This window comes from Odocoileus virginianus, chromosome 7, assembly GCF_023699985.2.
Source record: "Odocoileus virginianus isolate 20LAN1187 ecotype Illinois chromosome 7, Ovbor_1.2, whole genome shotgun sequence".
Classification (NCBI taxonomy): domain Eukaryota; kingdom Metazoa; phylum Chordata; class Mammalia; order Artiodactyla; family Cervidae; genus Odocoileus; species Odocoileus virginianus.
Window position 1 is genome coordinate 74,768,484 of NC_069680.1, and position 22,835 is coordinate 74,791,318.

Genomic DNA, 22,835 nt, shown 5'->3' on the forward strand with positions numbered 1-22,835 from the left:
GTAACGTAAATTTTAGATTAAAAAATTTACCTCAAAAAAATAAAAAGTAATTTACTGTATGATTCAGCAATCCTACTTTTGGGAATATATTCTAAAGAAGTGAAATCACTATCTTGAAGACATATCTGCATCCCTATGTTCATTGTCGTGTTCTTTACCGTAGCCAAGACATGGAAACGGTGTAGGTGTTCCATCCTTGGCTGAATGGATCAAGAAAATGTGGTATGTATATATACAATGGAGTATTATTCAACCATAAAAGTAAGGAAATCCTGCCATTTGCAACAACATGGATGGACCTTAATGGTATATGCTTAGTGAAATAAACCAGACAGAGACAGACAAATGCTGTATGATATCACTTATATGTGAAATCTAAACAAACTGAAGACAAAAGAGAACAGATTGGTGGTTGTCAGAGGCAGAGGGGAATAGGTGAAGGTGGTCAAAAGGTAGGAACTTCCAGACTTACTTGGTGATCCAGTGGTTGGGAATCCCCCTGCCAGGGCAGCAGACACAGGTTTGACTCTTGGTCCGGAAAGATTCCATGTGCCCAGGGGTAACTAAGCTCAGGTGCCACACTACTGAAGCCCGCATGCTTTAGAGCTGGTGGTCTGCCATGAGAGAAGCCACCATCATGGGCAGCTCGCCTACTGCCGCTGGAGAGTAGCTCTCACAAAAATAAATATATAAAAAGGTACAAACTTCCAATTATAAGACAAGTAAGTTCTGGAGATGTAATGTACAGTATGGTGACTATAGTTTCAATACTTTATTAAATATTTAAAGATTACAAATGGAAAAATCTTAAAAGTTCGCATCACAAGAAAGAAAAGTATAACTGTGCAGAGTGATGAATATTAACTAAACTTACAGTGTAGACATTTTGCAATATATACATATATCAAATCTTTATACTGTACCCTTGAACCAATACAATATTATATATCAGTTATGTTTCAATAAAACTGGGGAGAAATTCATCTCAGATAAAACATTGATGGCTGCTATTTTTATTTAAGATACTGGTAAAGAGAAAGAAGCAGGGAATTTTGGAGCTCAAGTTTTATATATGTATAGGGCTTCCCTGGTAGCTCAGCTGGCAAAGAATCCGCTTGCAATGTGGGAGACCTACGTTTGATCCCTCAGTTGGGAAGATCCTCTAGAGGAAGGCATGATAACCTTCTCAGGTATTCATGCCTGGAGAATCCCCATGGACAGAGAAGCCTGGAGGGCTACAGTCCACTGTGTCACACAGAGTCTGACATGACTCAGTGACTCAGTACAACATATATATATTTAATATTTTAAATACCTCAGCTGGAATTCCATCACCTCCACTAGCTTTGTTTGTAGTAATGCTTCCTAAGGCCCACTTGACCTCACACCCCAGGATGCCTGACTCTAGGTGAGTGATCACACCTTTGTGGTTATCTGGGTCATTAAGACCTTTTTTGTATAGTTCTTCTCTGTGTTCTTGCCACTTCTTTTTATCTCATCTGCTTCTCTTAGGTCCTTACTGTTTCTGTCCTTTTCGTGCCCTACCTTGCATGAAATATTCTTTTCCAATTCTATTGTTTTCCTCTATTTTTTTGCACTGTTCACATGAGAAGGCCTTCTTGTCTCTCCTTGCAATTCTCTGGAACTCTGCATTCAGTTGGGTAAATCTTTCCTTTTTTCCTTTCTCTTTTGTTTCTCTTCTTTCCTCAGCTAATTTGTGAGGCCACCTCAGACACCACTTTGCCTTCTTGAATTTCTTTTTCTTTGGAATGCTTTTGTTCACTGCCTCTTGTACAGTGTTATGTACCTCTGTCCATAGTTCTTCAGGCACTCTATCTATCAGATCTAATCCCTTGAATCTATTTTTCACTTCTACTGTATGATCAAAGAAGGGATTTGATTTAGGTCATACCTGAATGGCCTAGTGGTTTCCCCTACTTTCTTCAGTTTAAGCCTGAATTTTGGAATAAGGAGCTCACAATCTGAACCACAGTCATAGAGTTTCTTCATCTTCAGCTGCAAAGAATATAATCCATCTGATTTCAGTATTGACCATCTGGTGATGTCGATATGTACAGTCACCTCTTGTGTTGTTAGAAGAGGATGTTTGTTATAACCAGTGTTTTCTCTCGACAGAACTCTGTTAGCCTTTGCCCTGCTTCATTTTGTAGTCTAGGGCCAGATTTGCCTGTTACTGCAGGTATCTCTTGACTTTCTACTCATGCATTCTAATCCCCTATGATGAAAATGACATCTCTTTTTTTTTTTTTTTTTGGTATTAGTTCTAGAATGTCTTGTGGTCTTCATAGAACTGATGTGATCTTCATAGAACTTCATTCAACTTCAGCCTTTTTGGCATCAGTGGTTGGTGCACAGAATTGGATTATTGTGATGTTGAATGGTTTGCCTTGTAAACAAACTGAGATCATTCTGTCATTTTTGACATTGCAACCAACTACTGCATTTTGGACTATGTGTATGTTGACTTTGAGGGCTACTTTTGTTGACTATGAGGGCTACTCCATTTCTTCTAAGGGACTCTTGCCCACAGTAGTAGATATAATGGTCATCTGAATTAAATTCACCCATTCCTGTCCATTTTAGTTCACTGATTCCTAAAATGTCAATGTTCACTCTTGCCATCTCCTGCTTGACCACGTCCAATTTACCTTGATTGATGGACCTAACATTCCAGATTCCTATACAATACTGTGCTTTCCAGCTTCAGACTTTATTTTCACCACCAGACACATCCACAGCTGAATGTCATTTCCTCTTTGGCCCAGCCACTTCATTCTTTCTGGAGCTATTAGTAATTGTTCTCCACTCTTCCCCAGTAGCAAACTAGACACTTCCGATCTGGAGGACTTATCTTCTGGTATCATATCTTTTTGCCTTTTCATACTGTTCATGTGGTTCTCTTGGCAAGGATACTGGAGTGGTTGCCATTCCCTCCTCCAGTGGATCTCGTTTTGTCAGAACTGTTCACTGTGACCCATCCATCTGCACAGCATGGCTTATAGCCTCATTGAGTTACGCAAACCCCTTCGCCATGACAAGGCTGTGATCCTATAGAAATAGCTAAAAAACAGTACAAATAGAAATGATACAGATATTAGTGCTGTTAAAGCAGTGTTTGGAGGGAAACATTGTATTAAATTCTTATATTAGAAAAAAGGTCTCAAATCAGTGGTCTAAACCAGATGTCAGTAAACTTCAGTTTGAAGGCCATATCTAGCCCATCACCTGTTCTTGTGTGGCTTGTGACCCAGAAAGGATTTTATGTAATACAGTGACTGAGAAAGAGTGAAAGAATGCTGATATTTTGTGATATGTGAAAATAATAGGAAATTCACATTTTGGTGACCATGAGGCTTTATTGGAACATGGCCATGCTCATTTGTTTATGTATTGTCTGTGGCTGCTTTCTTGCTATATCCATGGTATACAGTAATTATAACAGACTGTATGGCCTGCAAAGCCTAAAATACTTACTTTCTGACATTTTGTAGAAAACATTTGCCAACCGTGGCTATGGATACTAAAGATTTTAAAACAGTTATATGGGTATATATTTCTCTTTTACCACTTTTATTCAACATTGAAATAATGGTCCTTGAAGGTGTAGTAAGTCAAGAAAAAGATAATAATTAAGCATAAAAATTAGGAAAAAAGAAGTAAAACTCACTCACGTATGAGATGATTGTGTACATAGAAAATTATGGAATCTGCAAAAGCAATTTTAATCAGTGAATTTAGCAAAATCAGTATATAAAATAATTTATTGTTCTCTATATTAGCAGTGAATGATTTATAAACTGAAATTAAAGCTATTATTTCTGATAGCGTTTAAAAAAAAACACACCAGATACCGATGGATAAATCTAAGGATATGTTTTCAGAACTGAAAGGTGGAAACATTGCTTTTGTTGTTGTTCAGTCACTCAGTTGTGTCTGACTCTGTGACCCCATGGACTGCAGCACACCAGGCTTCCCTGTCCTTCCCCATCTCCTGGAGCTTGCTCAAACTCATGTCCGTTGAGTTGGTGATACTATCCAACATTGCTAATGTACATTAAAAAAACAACTAGATAGTGATAGAACATATTCATGGATTGGAAGACTCAACATTATTAAGATGGAATTCTCTCTACAAATAGATTCAGTTCAGTCTTCATTAACATCCTAATAAGCTTTTTAAAAAATAATTTTTATTTATTTACTGGCTGTGCTGGGTTTTTAAAAAAAATTTATTTATTTTAGTTGGAGGCTAATTACTTTACAATATTGTAGTGGTTTTTATTGTGCTGGGTTTTTGTTGCTGCCTTTGCTTTTCTCTAATTGCGGTGAGTAACTACTCTTTAGTTGCTGTGCACGGGCTTCTCACGGTGGTGGCTTCTCGTGTCGCTGAGCGCGGGCTGTAGATCTCAAGGGCTCAGTAGTTGCACTTCCTGGGCTTTAGAGGACAGGCTCAGTAACTGTGGTTCACAGGCTTAGGTGCTCCACAGCATGTGGGATTTTCTCAGCCGAGGGATCAAACCTGTATCTGTTACATTGGCAGGCAGATTCTTTACCACTGAACCACCAGGGAAGCCGCAACATCCTAGTCAGCGTTGTTTGCAGAATTAGATAAGATGATTCTACAAATTTACCAAGCTGTGAAGGATTAAGAACAACCAACATAATTTTGAAAAACACAGTTGGAGGACTTTTGTTTCCTGACGTCAGGATTTTCCACAAAGCTACAGTAATCTAGACAATGTTGGGGAATTCCCTGATAGTACAGTGGTTAGGACTCCATGCTGTCACTGCCAAGGGTACAGATTTAATGTACAGATTTAATCCCTGGTTGGGGAACTAAGATCCTGCAAACTAACGGGTGCAGCCAAAAAAAAAAAAAGGGTAGTGTTGGCATAAAGTTAAACCTATAGATCAGTCATACATAATAGAGATCTGTAGTCAAATGCTCTACCCCTGAGCTATACCCCCTATAATAGAGATCTCAGAAATAGACTCATCCATTTTCCCACCCAAGTGCCAAGTCAGTCCAATGGGGGAAAAAAGACAAATGTGGCTCTAACTTGATATCTATATGGAAAACAAGGAACTACCACCTTAACTGACTCCATGCAGAGAAACTATCAATAATTTGCAAAGGATCATATATCTAAAATGAAAAAGCAAAAATGATACAACTTCTGTATTATCTCATACTTCATAACAATTACCCAGTACTTCCTGGCTTAAAGCAACACATGTTTATGTAACAGTTACTCTGTGTCAGGAACACAGGAGGAACTTAGCTAGGTAATTCCAGGACAGAGTCTCCCATAACGTGGTAATCAAGATGTTAGCAAGACTGTAATCATCTGAAGACTTGACTGGGGCTTGAGAATCCCCTTCTGAGATGGCTTGTTTCCCATGGCTGCTGACTAGCGGCCTCAGCTCCTACTGGCTGTTGGTAGGACTCATTTCTTCACCACTTGAACACATCCGTAGGGCTGCTTGAGCACCCTCATAATATAGCAAGTGACTTCCCTCAGAGTAAGTGATCAAAGAGTGAGCACAGGGACAAAGTGACATTGCCTTTTATGACAAACTCTTGGAAGTTACCATCACTTCCACCACACTCTTACTCACTGCTCCAACCTACGTTTAGAAAATTAAGCCTCACCTCTTGAAGGGAAGAGTATCAAAACTTTGTGGACATATTTTTAAAATGTCATAGCTTCTAGAAAAAAGAAAAGGAAACCATCCCTATGACCTTGAAGTATTTAAATATTTATTGAATAAGATCCTAAAAGAAAAAAGACATGTAAAAAAAAAAATGAATAAACTGGATGTCATGTAAATTAACACTTTAAATAATACCATTAAGAAAAAGAGCAGAGTATGGAAAAAAATATTTCCAGCATATTTCATATTTATTCATCAAAGGACTTTTTTCTAGGTATGTAAAGAACCACAATAACCCATTAATAAAATGAAGAAAAGAGGAATAATCCAGTAACAAAGACTTCCCCAAAGAGGGTATTAATAATCAGTAAGCACTCGCAGAGGTAGTCAACATCACTTAGTCAAGAGGGAAATAATGCAAAGTAAATTCATAATAAGATACCATTTTATACCCTCTAAAATGGCTAACAAAAGAAAGGCTGAAGATGCTAAATATTGGGCATGAAGTGACACAACTAGAATTCATCCATTGCTGATGGATGTGCAAAATGGAAAAGCAACTTTGGAGAACTGTTTGCCATTGTTTTTAATTTTTAAAATACTTATTTGTTTGCTGTGATGAGTCTTAATTATAGCACGTGGGATCTCTAGTTGTGGTGTATGAACTCTTAGCTGTGGCTTGTGGGATCTCATTCCCTAACCAGGGATGGAACCCAGGCCCCTTGCGTTGGTAGCTTGGAGTCTTAGCCACTGGATCACCAGGGAAAGTCCTGTTTGGCATTTTCTACTGAAGTTAAGTGCTTCCAGGTAGCTCAGTGGTAAAGAATCCACCTGCAGTGCAGGAGATGTGGGTTGACGCTGGGTTGGGAAGATCCCATGAAGAAGAAAATGGCAACCCACTCCAGTATTCTTGCCTGGGAAATCCAATGGACAGAGGAGCCTGGCAGGCTACAGTCCATGGGGTCACAAAAGAGTCAGACAAGACTTAGTGACTAAACAACAACTGAAGTTAAACATGTAGCCATCCTATGATTTGGCAGTTCTACCCCTACATATTTAATGAAGGAAAATTAAAACAGCTGTCTACAAAATTATGAATTCAAGAATGTTCATAGCAGTCTTATTCATAAATGCTACAAACTGAAAACAACTGAAATGTTCGTTTACAAGAAAATTTATTAATAACTTGTGGTGTATTCACAATACCCAGCATCTGATATGCCCAACAACACAGGTGAATCTCAGAATCATTGTGTTAAGTAAAAGAAACTAGACATAAATGAACATGTACTGTTTTGTTTATATGAAGTTCAAGAAAAAAACAAAACTCTTCTGTAGTGATAGAAATCAGAAGTAATTATAGATTGGAAAGGGAAGGAAGCTGTTTAGAAAGGGACATGAAAAAACTTCCTGAGGCCCATAGGAACGTTTTGTGTTTTGTTCTGTGTGATGGTTACATGGGTGTAGACAATTGTCAGTTGTCATCAAACGGAACTCTTAAGACTTGTGCCTGTTATTGAGTATTTAATTATACTTCACATTTTAAAAATAGTAAACAAAAGTCTAGAGGAAGAATGTTTTAAGGCTGAGGGGATGGTGCTGAGATATGCTTTGGGGGTATTTAAGGTCAAAGGAAGAAAGTGGTTCAGGTCAGGAAGATAACTCTGTCATCTGTGGTTTGTTTCATTTACTCTGTATATTTTAACTTGCTTAGCAACAGGTTTTTATTTATTTATTAATTTTTTTTGGCTAAGTTACATCACGTGGGATCTTAGTTCCCTGACTAGGGATCAAACCTGTGCCCCCTGCAATGGAAGCACTGAGTACTAACTGCTGGACCACCAGGGAATTCCCAGCAACAGGCTTTTAAATTTGAATATTTAGTGTCTCCCCTTCATAGATCACAGCTTTGTCATGGCAAAGGGGCTTGTGGAACTCAGTGATGCTATGAGCCATGCCATGCAGGACCACTCAAGATGGACAGGTCATAGTGAAGAGTTCTGACAAAACATGGTGCACTGGAGGAGAAAATGGCAATCCACTCCAGTATTCTTGCCTGAAGAACCCCATGGACCATATGAACTAGAGAGCCTCTTGATGAGGGTGAAAGAGGAGAGTGAAAAAGCTGGCTTGAAACTCAACATTCAAAAAATTAGACCATGGCATCTGATTAGGTCACTTCACAGCAAATAGATGGGGAAAAGTAGAAGCAGTGATAGATTTTATTTTCTTGGCCTCTAAAATCACTGCGGACAGTGACTGCAACCATGAAATTAAAAGATGCTAGCTCCTTAGAAGGAGAGCTATGACAGCCTATTGTAAACCTAGACAGCATATTATAAAGCAGAGATATTACTTTGCCTCAGAAGTTCATATAATCAAACTGGTTTTTCCAATAGGTATGTACAGATATGAGAGTTGGCGTGTAAAGAAGGCTGAGTGCCAAAGAATTGATGCTTTCAAATTGTGCTGGGGAAAACTCTTGAGAGTCTCTTGGACTACAAGGAGATCAAACCAGTCAATCCTAAAGGAAATCAACCCTGAATAGTCACTGGAAGGACTGATGCTGAAGTGGAAGCTCCAATACTTTGGCACCTGATGTGAAGAGCTGACTCACTGGAAAAGACTCTGATGCTGGGAAAGACTGAAGGCAAAAGGAGAAGGAGGCAACAGAGGATAAGATGATTAGATAGCATCACTGACTCATTGGACATGAATTTGAACAAACTCTGGGAGATAGAGGACAGAGGAGCCTGGTGTGCTGCAGTCCCTGGGATTGCCAAGAGTTGGACATGACTTAGGGACTGAACAACAACAAAAATTTAATGTCTTGGAAACTTATCCCATTGCTAGATGATTAGAGAGAGAGAGGGGGAAAGGGAGGGAGGGAGAGAGAGGGGAAGAATTTGTCAAATATGAAGGAAGTGGTTTACCGGGGCAGAGGATGGGGGAGAGGTCCTCTCCAAAACCATATATTATTCACTTCATTATTAGATTTACAGAAAACCTTCTAAGTGGGATCCTTTGATAATGAAACTCCTTTGTATTGAAGTTCTGTTCTTTCCTTACCTTTCTACATTGGCCAATGCTTTGTGAGTGTGTTTCATATGATTACAATCCCAAAGAAAGGCAATGCCAAAGAATGTTCAAACTACCGCACAATTGCACTTATCTCACACGCTAGCAAAATAATGCTCAAATTTCTTATGGCAGAAAGCGAAGAAGAACTAAAGAACCTCTCGATGAAAGTGAAAGAGGAGAGTGAAAAAGTTGGCTTAAAACTCAACATTCAAAAAACAAAGGTCATGGCATCTGGTCCCATCACTTCATGGCAAATAGAGAAACATTGGAAACTGTGGGAGACTATTTTTTTGGACTCCAAAATCACAAGATGGTGACTGCAGCCTTGAAATTAAAAGATGCTTGCTGTTTGGAAGAAGAGCTATGACCAACCTAGACAGCATATTAAAAAGCAGACATTTCTTTGCCGAAAAAGGTCTGTCTAGCTGGTTTTTCCAGTAGTCATGTATGGATGTGAGAGTTGGGCTATAAAGAAAGCTGACTGCCAAAGAATGGATACTTTTGATCTGTGGTGTTGGAGAAAACGCTTGAGAGTCCCTTGAACTGCAGGGAGATCCAACCAGTCCATCCTAAAGGAAATCAGTCCTGAATATTCATTGGAAGGACTGATGTTGAAGCTGAAACTCCAATAATTTGGCCACCTGATGCGAAGAACTGACTCACTGGAAAAGACCCTGATGTTGGGAAAGATGGAAGGCAGGAGAAGAAGGGGATGACTGAGGATGAAATGGTTGGATGGCATCACCGACTCAATGGACATGAGCTTGAACATCAAGCTCCGGGAGTTGGTGACAGGGAAGCCTGGCATGCTGCAGTCCATGGGGTCGCAAAGAGTCAGACATGACTGAGCTACTGAACTGAACTGACTTCATATGATTCAGTGGCAGTGTTCAGGCTTGGATTCTGGCTCTACAGTTGTGCGAAGTCCAGAGAAGCCGTATGATATACTGGGTAAGAATTAGGCTCTGCAGTTTGATTTCCTGCATTCCAATCTTGGCTCCACTGCCTGCAAACTGTGTGACCTGGGCCTAGTTCCTTTAACTCCTATAAACCTGTTTTCTGAAGGGGCAATAGGATAAGAAGGAAATCAATTAGGTTATTGCAAATAATCCAAATGCTCATTTGAACAAGGGCAGGAGCAGAAGGTGGAGAAAAGTGGTCAAGTTCTGAATGAATTTTAAAGGTAGGACTAAAAGGATTTGATGATAAATTCAAAGAATGAGAAAAAGAGAGCAGGCAGTGAGAAAACCAAAGTTTTTGGCTTGAGGAACTGGGAGAGTAGAGTTGGCATATGCTGAGATGAATATAGACATTTTACAAAGGAATGTCAAGGCTAAAGTTGCAAAGTGTTTTTGTTGTCGTCGTTTCTTGATTTCGTTCGGTTTTTCATCTTTTTTAGGTGATGGGTGGAAGTGAGAGCAAGCGCAGGTTTTGTCAGGCGGGCCCCTGGGACACATATTATGCTTGAGATCTTTATTACTAATCATTATAGTTCAGTCCTTTTGCTATTACATGGTGTAGGGGGCAAGGGAATGTAGTGTGATATTTTAGATATCGTCCTTTGACTTTGCTTAGGAAGAGTGATTCTTGGATAAGTTGACATCTTGCTGTCTGAGATGTTTTCTAGGAAGAGTGGATCCGAAAGGTATTATTTGTCTTCAGACTCATTACCCAGAAACTGAAGCTAGTTTCTTTAGTTGTCAAACAGGTTAATTCTGTTTTCTACTTCATTTAATTCTTATCTCTGTTGTGTGATTCTTAAAAGTATATTATACTTTTTAGATACAATTCAACCTTATTTCTACTAGTATTTTATTTTTAAAGCCTTTTGGGGGGTGGAGGCAGGCTGGTTTTCTTTTTTTGGCTGCCCAATGAGGCATGTAGATTCAGGATCTTAGTTCACCAGCCAGGGATTCAACCTGTTTTCCCTGCAGTTACAGCTCGGAATCCTAACCACTGGACCACTGGGGAATTCCCTCCTTAAAATCTTTTTACAGGGAAACAGAACAGAGTGTTTCTCTCTACTTCTTAAGTCCTTCCTAACCATTGTTTTAATGTTTTTGATAAAATGTATTAGCAGGCACACTCTTCACTAATAGGACATTTATTCATGTATTTATATGGTTCTTAACTAGAATACTATGTAATTTATTTCTAAACTGAGACATTTTTAAGAGTGAGAAGGGAAACTGATGGAATAGGACTTCAGGATAGCTGTGCTTAAAACTAGGACTGTACTGGGCATATCAGCATGTCTGGTTACCCTGTTCTGAAGGCAGAAGAACAGCTAGAATAAGGGTCATTTCCTGTTTAAATACTTACAGGGAGAAGGCAAATGCCTGGAATAGGGGCTGGGAGGGAGAAATTCCTGCTGCATTGCCAGCAGGTCTAAAAGGTTCACTGTGCTGTACTAATCTTAGGGTATCTCAGGTGGTGATAAGAGCATCATTACAAATCTCTCACTTGAAAAACCAAACTCTGTTGCAAAGGAAATCAGAGCATATGCAAAAAGGTTTAAGAAATCAATTGTCTGCTTAAAGATTTGTTTTAGTAGTTATTTTAGATACAGGAATGAGTAATAACTTTTTAAAAAATAAATTTTTATTATTTATTTTTGATTGTTCTGGAGCTTCGTTGCTGCATGGACTCTCCAGTTGCAGTGAGTGGAGGCTACTCTCTAGTTGTGGTGTGAGGGCTTCTTATTGTGGTGGCTTCTCTCGTTGCAGAGCACGGGCTGTAGGGCACATGGGCTTCAACAATTGCTGCGCATGGGCTCAGTAGTTACCGCTTCCAGGCTCTAGAGTGGCAGCACTGTAGTTGTGGCACATGGGCTTAGCTGCTCAGAGGCACGTGGGATCTTCCCAGATGAGGGATCCGATCTGTGTCTCCTGCACTGGCAGGTGAATTCTGTACCACTGAGCCACCAGGGAAGCCCCAAGAATGAGTATTTGCTTTAAACTTCAATTGATTTTGTTTTTGAGGGACAAATAGTGTATCTTACAACCTTTCATAGGTGACATGAAATGTGGCAACTTTCTATCATTTTACGTAGGAAACTCAGATACTGGCATTTAGCAGTTATTGGTTATTTGTAATAGTAAAGACCCCTTCATCAATTACAGCCTTGTCCTGGTGAAGAAGGGGCTTGCATAACTCAATGAAGCTATGAGCTGTGCTATGCAGGGCCACCCAAGATGGATAGATCATAGTGGAGAGTTCTGACATTGTGGTCCACTGGAGGAGGGAATGGCAAACCACTCCAGTATTCTTGCTGTGGGAACCCCATGAACAGGATGAAAAGGCAAGAAGACATGGCAGTGGAAGATGAGCCACTCAGGTTGGAACGTGTCCAGTATGGTGCTGGGGAAGAGTGGAGGGCAATTACTAATAGCTCCAGAAAGAATGAAGTGGCTGGGCTAAAGTGAAAGTGAAGCTAAGTTGTGGATGTGTCTGGTGGTGAAAGTAAAGTCTGATGCTGAAAAGAACAATATTGCATAAGAACCTGGAGTGTCAGGTCCATGAATCAAGATAAATTGGATGAGGTCGAGTAGGAGATGGCAAGAGTAAAAATAGATGTCTTAGAAATTAGTGAACTAAAATGGGTGGGAATGGGAAAATTTAATTCAGGTGACCATTATATTTACTACTGTGGGCAAAATCCCTTAGAAGAAATGGAGTAGCCCTCATAGTCAACAAGAGAGTCCAAAATGAAATCTCAAAAATGACAGAATGATCTCAGTTTGTTTCCAAGGCAAACCATTCAACATCACAGTAGTCCAAGACTATGCCCCAGCCACTGATGTTGAAGAAGCTGAAGTTGACCAGTTCTATGAAGACCTACAAGATCTTCTAGAACCAACAACAACAACAACAAAAGATGTCTTTTTCATTATAGGTGATTGGAATGCAAAAGTAGGAAGTCCTGAGATACATGGAGTAACAGGCAAGTTTGGCACTGGAGTATAAAATGAAGCAGGGCAAAGGCTGACAGAGTTTTGTCAAGAGAACACACTGGGCATAGCAAACACACTTTTCCAACAACACAAGAGGCAACTCTATAGTTTGTCAATACTGAAATCAGATTGATTATATTCTTTATAGCCAAAGATGGAGAAGCTCTATACAGTCAGCAAAAACAAGATCGGGAGCTGACTGTGGCTCAGGTCATGAGCTCCTTATTGCAAAATTCAGGCTGAAATTGAAGAAAGTAGGGAAAAACACTAGGCCATTCAGGTATGACCTAAATCACATGCCTTATATGATCATACAATGGAAGTGACAAATAAATTCAAGGGAATAGATCTGATAGACAGGGTGCCTGAAGAACTAAGGACAGAGGCTTGTAACATTGTACAGGAGGCAGTGACCAAAACCATCCCAAAGAAAAAGAAATGCAAAAAGGGAAAGTTGTTGTCTGAGGAGGCAGAGAAGCAAAAAGCAAGGGAGAAAAGGAAAGATATACCCAACTGAATGCAGGGTTCCAGAGAATAGCAAGGAGAGATAAGAAAGCCTTCCTCAGTGATCAATGCAAAGAAATAGAGGAAAACAATAAAATGGGAAAGTCTAGAGATCTCTTCAAGAAAATTAGAGGTACCAAGGGAACATTTCATGCAAAGAGGGCATAATAAAGGACAGAAATGGTATGGACCTAACAGCAGCAGAAAATATTAAGAAGAGGTGGCAAGAATACATAGAAGAACTATACAAAAAAGATCTTCATGACCCAGATAGCTATGATGGGTGTGATCACTCTGGAGTGTGATCACATCCTGAAGTGCGAAGTCAAGCGGGTCTTAGGAAGCATTGCTTGTGTGCTAAATCGCTTCAGTGTTGTCCGACTCTTTGCAACCCTATGGACTGTAGCCCACCACGCTCCTCTGTCCATGGGATTCTCCAAGCAAGAATACTGGAGTAGGTTGTCATGCCCTCCTCCAGGGAATCTTCCCAACCAAGGGATTGAACCCATGTCTCTTATATCTCCTGCATTGGCAGACCAGTTCTTTGCTACTGGCACCACATGGGAAGTGCCTAGGAAGCGTTACTATAGACAGAGCTAGTGGAGGTGATGGAGTTCCAGCTGAGCTGTTTTAAATCCAGAAAGATGATGCAGTTAAAGCACTGCACTCAATAGGCCAGCAAATTTGAAAAATATAGCAGTGGCCACAGAACTGGAAAAGGTCAGTTTTCATTCCAGTCCCAAAGAAGAGCAGTGCCAAAGCATTTTTGAACTACTGGACAATAGAGCTCATTTTGCATGCTAGTAAGATTATGCTCAAAATCCTTCAAGGTAGGCTTCAGCAGTACAGGAACGGAGAGTACATCATGTGAAATTCATCCAGAGTACTGGGTGAATCACAAGCTGGAATCAAGACTGCCTGGAGGGATATCAATAGATATGCAGATGATACCACTCTAATGGCAGAAAGTGAAAAGGAACTGAAGATCCTCTTGATGAGGGTGAAAGAAGACAGTGAAAGAGCTGGCTTAAACCTCAACATTCAAAATACTAAGATCATGGCATCTGTCCTATCACTTCATGGCAAAGAGAAAGGGAAAAAGTGGAAACAGTGACAGATTTTATTTTCTTGGGCTCCAAAATCACTCAGCCACGTGACTGCAGCCACGAAATGAAGCCGCTTGCTCCTTGGAAGAAGAGCTGGTGGTGGTGGTTTAGTCGCTAAGTTGCATCTGACTCTTGCGACCCCATGGACTGTAGCCTGCTCCTCTGTCCATGGGATTCTCCAGGTGAGAATACTGGAGTGGGTTGCCATTTCCTTCTCCAGGGGATCTTCCTGACCCAGGAGTCAAACCCGGGTCTCCTGCATTGCAGGCAGATTCTTTACTGACTAAGCTATGAGGGAAGCAGAGCTATGGTAAACCTAAACAGCATATTAGAAAGCAGTGACATCACTTTGCTGACAAAGATCCATATAGTCAAAGCTACGGGTTTTTCAGGAGTTATGTATGGATACGAGAGTTGGACTATAATGAAGGCTGAACCCCGAATATTTGATTCTTTTGAATTACGGTGCTGGAGAAGATTCTTGAGAGGCCCTTGGACTGCAAGGAGATCAAACCAGTCAATCCTATAGGAAATCAACCCTGAATATTCATTGGAAGGACTGATATTGAAGCTCCAATACTTTGGACACCTGATGTGAAGAGCTGACTCTTTGGAAAAGACCCTCATGCAGGGAAAGATTGAAGGCAAAAGGAGAAGAGGGCGGCAGAGGATAAGATTGTTAGATAGCATCAACAATGGTGGACATGAATTTGAGCAAACTCTGGGAGATAGTGAAGGACAGGGAAGCCTGGCGTGCTGCAGTCCATGGGGTCACAGAAGTTCGGACAGGACTTAGTGGCTGAATGACAACAGCAAAGAGTAAAGAGTTCAGCATGAATGTACATGGTGTGTGGGTTGCTAGTGCTCAGTTATTAGCATGGTGTATTAAGATAAGTTCAATTGATTGACTGGAGTTAAAGAATAGAAGAATTGTTTATTTTTTAGCACCACTGTATCAGTCACTCTGGAGAACACATAGAAACTGTAACAACTGTTTCTAACTTCAAGATAAATAGTAGTAAACCAAATACTGATTTTTAAAAAACAAAGCAAAATCTTTCCATATATAAGTTAGTCTCCTTTGTTAGTCTCCTTGTTTTATGTATCAGTATATTTAGGAAAAGTTTTTGTAATAATACATACCTTCATGACTTTAAGTGGCTATATAGTTTGGCTTTGTATAGATGTGCCATAATTTATTTATCAAACCTCAGTCAATGAACATTTTCGTCACTTTTCTAACATTTTACATGGTACTGCTGTGAACATCCTTGTAGCTAAATCTGTTAGAATGTGCACAATATTTTCCCCTTTAGGTTAAATCCCTATAAGTGATGCTGAACAGGGCCCTATGGGTCTCCTGGGCACAGAGGTCATTTTGTCCCCTGTTTCTTAGAGGGCTTCCCAGGTGGCACTAGTGGTAAAGAATCTGCCAGCAGTGCAGGAGACCCACGTTCTATTCCTGGGTTGAGAAGATCCCCTAGAGAAGGGACTGGCAACCCACTCCAGTATTCTTGCCTGGAGAACCCCATGGACAGAGGAGCCTGGTGGGCTACAGTACAGTCCATGGGATCTCAAAGAGTCAGACACAACTGAGTGACTAACACTTTCAGTTTTCTTATAGGCAAAATTCCACCCTCCATGACCTTCTCTCAGTTCCAAATGCCTGAACAGTTGTTAATCAAAGGAGGAACAGCAGTGAAACCCCCTGAGGCAAGATTAAAGGACCAGAGAGGCTCATCAAGATTAGGAGGCTAGGTCACCTAAGGCCCTGCACAGACCATAATCTTGTCAGCAGCCCCACCCTTTTGAAACTTTGAAGAAAGAATAGACTAAAGCTGCTGCCTGCCATGTGGGAGACCTGGGTTCAATCCCTGGGTCGGGAAGATCCCCTGGAGAAGGAAATGGCAACCCACTCCAGTATTCTTGCCTGGAGAATCCCATGGACGGAGGAGCCTGGTGGGCTACAGTCCACGGGGTCACAAAGAGTCAGACACGACTGAGTGACTTCACTTTCACTTTTCACATAAACTTTTCATACTCACCAGGGGAGGGAGCACAGTTCTTGAGGCACTAGCCAACTGCGTTCCCCCTTTGCCTGGCAGAGTAATAAAGCCACTCTTTCCTTCTCCTCCATAACTGTCTCCGTATTTCTGTTTGGCAGTGGCGCACAGAGAGCCAAGATTTTGGCAACAGATACAAAAAAATAGTGAATTTTGAGTTACATTTGGATTAAAATCCTTAATATATGAGGAGTATGAGAGAACAGACACACAGGGAAATAGAAAAATGGGTTAAGAAGATAACCAGGTTTATAGCACAAAGGGATACAGAATTTTAAGACTTTCAACATACATTGCCATATTCCCCTCCAGAAAAGATTTTATCAGTATAAGTTATTTTGCTATACCCTTGTACCTTTTTCATGAATGTTTGCTTGCTTGATAGCCAGAAATGTTTTCTTATTAATTTATAATTTTTTATTTAATTTTATTAGAAGAACGAATGTTTTGTTTTTAACCATGCATTTTTTTCTGCGCTATAAACCTGGTTATCTTCTTAACCCATTTTTCTATTTCTTTGTGTGTCTGTTCTCTCATACTCCTCATATATTAAGGATTTTAATCCAAATGTAATTCAAAATTCACTATTTTTTCAGTTTGGAAATAATTAAGGAAATGCAAATGAAACACCAGTGAAGTACCTTTGTACCCTCACTAGTAATTTCACTAGTAAAATTACTTTTTAATATGCTAACAAATTTGTGGTGAGGTGGAACTCATGGCCATTGTTTAGGACATTATAAACTGTCCATTTCTTTTGCACACAGTGAGATACTATTAAGAACTATAACAATATATGTCATCTTTGACCCAATAATTGCATACCTGGGCATTTATCACAAGAAAATAATTGAAAAGTAATTGAAAATAATTGAAAAATAATTATATTTCTCAAATTATTTATTGCAGCAATGGCTGTAATAGTAATAAGTTAGAAAGAAATGAGTGAAGTAGAGAGTAATGGTGAACTAAATTAGATTCATCATGAAAATATTAAGCTAGCATTAAAAGTGATTAGGAAGTTATAGGTTGACATAAAAGAGAGTAGCCTTACATGGATTAAAACAAAATAAACAGTTATAGCAATTTTATGGTTACAACTGTGTAAGAATACACATTAAAAGCAAAGCCCTAAAATACAGTGGTTTGGTTTTTATATATCACTAAGCATGTATGTGTAGAGTTTCCAGTGTTTAGTTAGTTGAAAGATACTCTTGTGCCCATCTCACAGCAACAATGTAAGAAAGGGATTGATGTTATTCTCATTTGATAGATAAGGAAGCAATTATCACTGGACATGTAAAGAAATATATTTTTTTGTTAGGGATGTTTTCAACTATATACAGAAATATAAAAAATATATCATGTAGCTTCAACCATTTCAAGCTGCAGAGTATGGTTTTAACCCAAATCTATCTTACTGTAAAACCCATGCTTTTAATTATTACAGTCCTGTGCTACCTCTTCATTTTGTCATTTGATACTTTGGAGTAGTTTTGTGATGCTTGTATTTTTGGTAAAATGGACATGGAAAGGCATTCTAACGGGGAGTTTATAAGCTGGTGATAAGATGGAGAAAGCACTCCCTTTTAACTGCTTATATTTTGTAGCAAGCGTTTCTAGTTGTAGTGTTGTACAAAGACAAACTTACTGATACGGTTCATCCTGTTTTATAAATCTTTGACCCATTCATTAGACTCTGACCACTCTAAAGATAAAGGACTATGGTTGCATTGGTCTTTCTGACTGAAATGGCCTTCTGTCGATTGAGAAATTGTATAATTATTAACTATGGTAATGGATATGTACTTGCAAGTTTCATCTGGTATCTTAATGAGCTTTAACCCTCGGAGTCCACCCAAGCATTATCCAAGAATCATTGAAATGTATCAGTGTTCACAACTTAACTCTTCAGTCCATGTATATTTGCTCTGATAAATATTTTGTTTCCCTCTGCCCTCACTACATCCCATCCCCCTGTTCACAGACTCCAACTCCTATAAATCAGAGGAGTTAGTAGCTATAGCCTTAGCTGTAAAGACTTATTATTTCTTTTGGAAAAAAATGTACTCTTGCATTAACAGGACCATACTTTCTAGTCAGTTTTTTTTTTTTTTTTTTTTTGATGGGGGAAGTAGGGGTCCCACACATACAGGGGTGTATATTTAGACAAATAAGCGATGGCATACTAAATAATTGTTATGTACAAATAACCTTGTGTTTTACAGAGTTGTAATCTGTTGTGGACCTGTTTTGTACCGAGAGGTCTTGTCTGAACCCTCAGGACTGCTTTGTGTCAGCCCTGTGTGCTTCAGTGACTTCCCCTGCCTGGAGGGCAAGGAAAGCTCTGAATCTGGGAATCTGCAGCCTTTGGGCTCATAACCTTCAACCCTACTAAACTTGAATCCATGGACTGTGTAATCTAGTCTGGGTATAGAGTCATTTAGTCAGATTTTCCCTTGAAGAAAGAGACTAAATAGAACATTGCTTTTTTTTTTAAATTGAAGTATAGTTGATATATAATCTATATGTTTCATGTGTACCACATAGCAATTCATAGTTTTTAAAGGTTTTATTCCATTTATAGTCATTAAAAAATACTGGCTATATTCCCTGTGTTATATTCTTGTAGCTGATTTATTTTATTTTATAGTGTTATCTTGCCCTCTCCCTTCCCATTTGCTACTGGTAACCACTAGTTTGTTCTCTATATCTGTTGAGTCTGTTTCTTTTTTGTTACATTCATTAGTATGTTTAGTTTTTAGATTCCACATATAAGTTACATCATATAATATTTGTCTTTCTCTGACTTCAGTTAGCATAATATCCTCCAGGTCCATCATGTTGTTTCAAATAGCAAACTTTTTAAAAATGGCTGAGTAGTATCCTATTGTGTATATAATATATACCATATCTTCTTTATACATTCATGTGTTGATGGACACTAAGGTTGCTTCCATATCTTGGCTATGGTAAATAATGCTGCTTTGAGCATTGGGGTGCAGGTATCTTTTTGAATTATTTTTTTTGTTTTTTAGGTATGTATCCAGGAGTATAATTGCTGGGTCATGTGGTAGTTCTCTTTTTAGGTTTCTGAGAAACCTCTGTAAGAACACTGCTTTTTTTTTTTTTTTTTTTTTTAATCTACTGTGGTTGTATCAGACATCATGATACTAGAAATAAAAGTCTGATGTTAGGGAGAATGGTTGGTTCAATATAGACTGGTAAAGCATGATTGGATATTTAGTAGTAAAATGAATGCAGTTGGCTGGAATTCTGCAATGTTGTAGGGAAGGAAAAGATGAGATGACCCAAGGAAAAAGAGAGAGAAAGAAAAATCAAAGAGGTAGAAGAGTTATTTAGAAAAGAGTAGTGTTCTAGAAATTAAGGAAAGACTTTCACAATTGGAGTGGTGAAGTACTGTGGATGCTTAATTGACAGTTTGTACTTCACTGTTGTCTTCACAGAGATAGGAAATAGAAGTCAGATTGCAGGACATTCAGGAGAAAATGTTAAGTGAGGACCTAGGAGCAGTGAGGGCCTTACACCCTTTAAACATTTTGGAGATTACATATAGCAGGTCTGTCCCTTGAATAACATACCTAAGGCTGCTTCACTGGCTCCTGTTTTGGGGTGGGGAGAAGGGATGTCTTGGGACTATATTGTACTACGTTTTTATGAATATTGTTTAAATATCATTTCAAAATTTGGTCACTAACCATAGTCCAGTGAGTCTATGAAAAATGCAGGTAATAGACAGCCCTACTTGGGTTGAGTTGCCCCAGGCTTCTCCCTCTTAGGGACACCCTACCTGTATTTCTGTGATAGTTTAGTATCTCAATTTTACAATTGTCAATTTAGCTCTCCCATTAAAATATAAGCTCCTTAAAGCTCTTTGTTGTTGTTGAATTCCCAGTACTTATCATGATGCCTGACACATACTACTATTTGTTAAGTGAATAAATGAATAAATCAATAGTTTTCTGTGGTTTTTTTTTAAGCAGAAAAGTATTCTAATTTGATAATTTCACAGAATCAAAAAAGTAGAATGTTTTAGGAAAGAGGAATTGATAACCAATTACAAATGGCAATAAGATGGGGGTTAAAAACTGATCTTCAGATTTGGCTATTAGGGGTCATTGGTTTCCATAGTAAAAAGTGTTATACAAAATGATTGAAGTAAGAGCCATATTTAAGTGGATTGAAGAATAAATAGGAAGTGAGAACAAAGAAACAATATGGAAGCTTGTTTTTTTATTTTTTAAAATTTATTTATTTTTAATTGAAGGATAATTGCTTTACAGAATTTTGTTTTTTTCTGTCAGACCTCAATATGAATCAGCCAAAGATATAATTAGTTGAAGCTAAAGGAAAGAAACTGTTGGAGACAAATCCAAAGATTCAAGAGAGGGAAGTTCATTAGCATAGTAATTTTATGTATTTAATTTGAAGGTATCTAAGTGTTTCTACACAGAACTATACAAAAAAGATCCTCACGACCCAGATAATCATAATGGTATGATCACTCCCCCAGACCCAGACATCCTGGAATGTGAAGTCAAGCAGGCCTTAGGAAGCATCACTACGAACAAAGCTAGTGGAGGTGATGGAATACCAGTTGAGCTATTTCAAATCCAAAAAGATGATGCTGTGAAAGTGCTGCACTCAATATGCCAACAAATTTGGAAAACTCAGCAGTGGCCAAAGGACTGGAAAAGGTCTGTTTTCATTCCAATCCCAAAGAAAGGCAATGCCAAAGAACGCTCAAACTACCACACAATTGCACTCATCTCACATGCTAGTAAAGTAATGCTCAAAATTCTCCAAGCCAGGCTTCAACAATACGTGAACCGTGAACTTCCAGATGTTCAAGCTGGATTTAGAAAAAGGCAGAGGAACCAGAGATCAGATTGTCAACATCTACTGGATCATTGAAAAAGCAAGAGAGTTCCAGAAAAACATCTACTTCTGCTTTATTGACTGTGCCAAAGCCTTTGATTGTGTGGATCACAACAAACTGTGGAAAATTCTGAAAGAGATGGGAATACCAGACCACTTGATCCATCTCTTGAGAAACCTATATACAGGTCAGGAAGCAACAGTTAGAACTGGACATGCAACAACAGACTGGTTCCAAATCGAGAAAGGAGTACGTCAAGGCTGTATATTGTCACCCTGATTATTTAACTTATATGCAGAGTACATCATGAGAAACTGCTGGGCTGGAATAAGCACAAGCTGGAATCAAGATTGCCAGGAGAAATATCACTAACCTCATATATGCAGATGACACCACCCTTAGGGCAGAAAGTGAAGAACTAAAGAACCTCTTGAAGAAAGTGAAAGAGGAGAGTGAAAAAGTTGGCTTAAAACTCAGCATTCAGAAAACCAAGATCATGGCATCTGGTTCCATCAAGTCATGGCAAATGGGGAAACAATGGAAACAGTGAGAGACTTTATTTTGGGGGCTCTAAAATCACTGTAGGTGGTGACTGCAGCCATGAAATTAAAAAATGCTTACTCCTTGAATGGAAAATTATGACCAACCTGGGCAGCATATTAAAAAGCAGAGATATTACTTTGCCAACAAAGGTCCATCTAGTCAAAGCTATGGTTTTTCCAGTAGCCATGTATGGATGTGAGAGTTGGATATGAAGAAAGCTGAGTGCCGAAGAATGGATGCTTTTGAACTGTGGTGTTGGAGAAGACTCTTGAGAGTCCCCTGATCCAACCAGTCAATCCTAAAGGAAATCAGTCCTGAATATTCACTGGAAGGAGTACTGCTGAAGCTGAAACTCCAATACTTTGGCCACCTGATGGGAAGAACTGACTCACTGGAAAAGACCCTGATGCTGGGAAAGATTGAAGGTGGGAGGAAAAGGGGATGATCGAGGATGAGATGGTTTGATGGCATCACCGACTCAATGGACATGAGTTTGAGTAAACTCTGGGAGTTGGTGATGGACAGGGAGGCCTGGCATGCTGCAGTCCATGGGGTTGAAAAGAGTCGGACACGACTGAGCGACTGAACTAAACTGAACTGAAGTATTTCTACCTACTTTCCTGGATAATATATTCCTCCCTCTTCCACTTGGTTTTGATATCAGTATATCTTTTTAGAGTGTTTTTTGCTGTGCTATTTGGAGCCCCCTAGTGACCAATTTTCATACTGTCAGTAGGTGCCCAATATGCTACTGGAGACCAGTGGAGAAATAACTCCATAAAGAATGAAGGGATGTCAGCCATTAAAAAGAATTCATTTGAATCAGTTCTAATGAGATGGATGAAACTGGAGCCCATTATACAGAGCGAAGTAAGCCAGAAAGATAAAGACCATTACAGTATACTAACACATATATATGGACTTTAGAAAGATGGTAACGATAACCCTATATGCAAAACAGAAAAAGAGACTCAGATGTATGGAACAGACTTGTGGACTCTGGGAGAAG

At 39.2% G+C, this 22,835-nt stretch overlaps 1 protein-coding gene and 1 long non-coding RNA gene across 2 annotated transcripts in view; one reads left to right on the forward strand and one right to left on the reverse strand.

Annotated features, from left to right (window-relative positions):
* Window positions 1-22,835, reverse strand: part of LOC139036078 (uncharacterized) — a 74,793-nt gene that overhangs the window by 21,765 nt on the left and 30,193 nt on the right. The window contains exon 2 of the long non-coding RNA XR_011488813.1: window positions 473-3,081. This is a non-coding gene — a long non-coding RNA (uncharacterized lncRNA). The remainder of the gene's footprint in view (window positions 1-472; window positions 3,082-22,835) is intronic.
* The window catches only part of SHLD2 (shieldin complex subunit 2), a 63,658-nt gene continuing 50,392 nt past the window's right edge, over window positions 9,570-22,835 (forward strand). Inside the window, exon 1 of the mRNA XM_070470973.1 lies at window positions 9,570-9,708. Coding sequence (XP_070327074.1) covers window positions 9,630-9,708 — 79 coding nt within the window. The 5' untranslated portion in view covers window positions 9,570-9,629. The remainder of the gene's footprint in view (window positions 9,709-22,835) is intronic.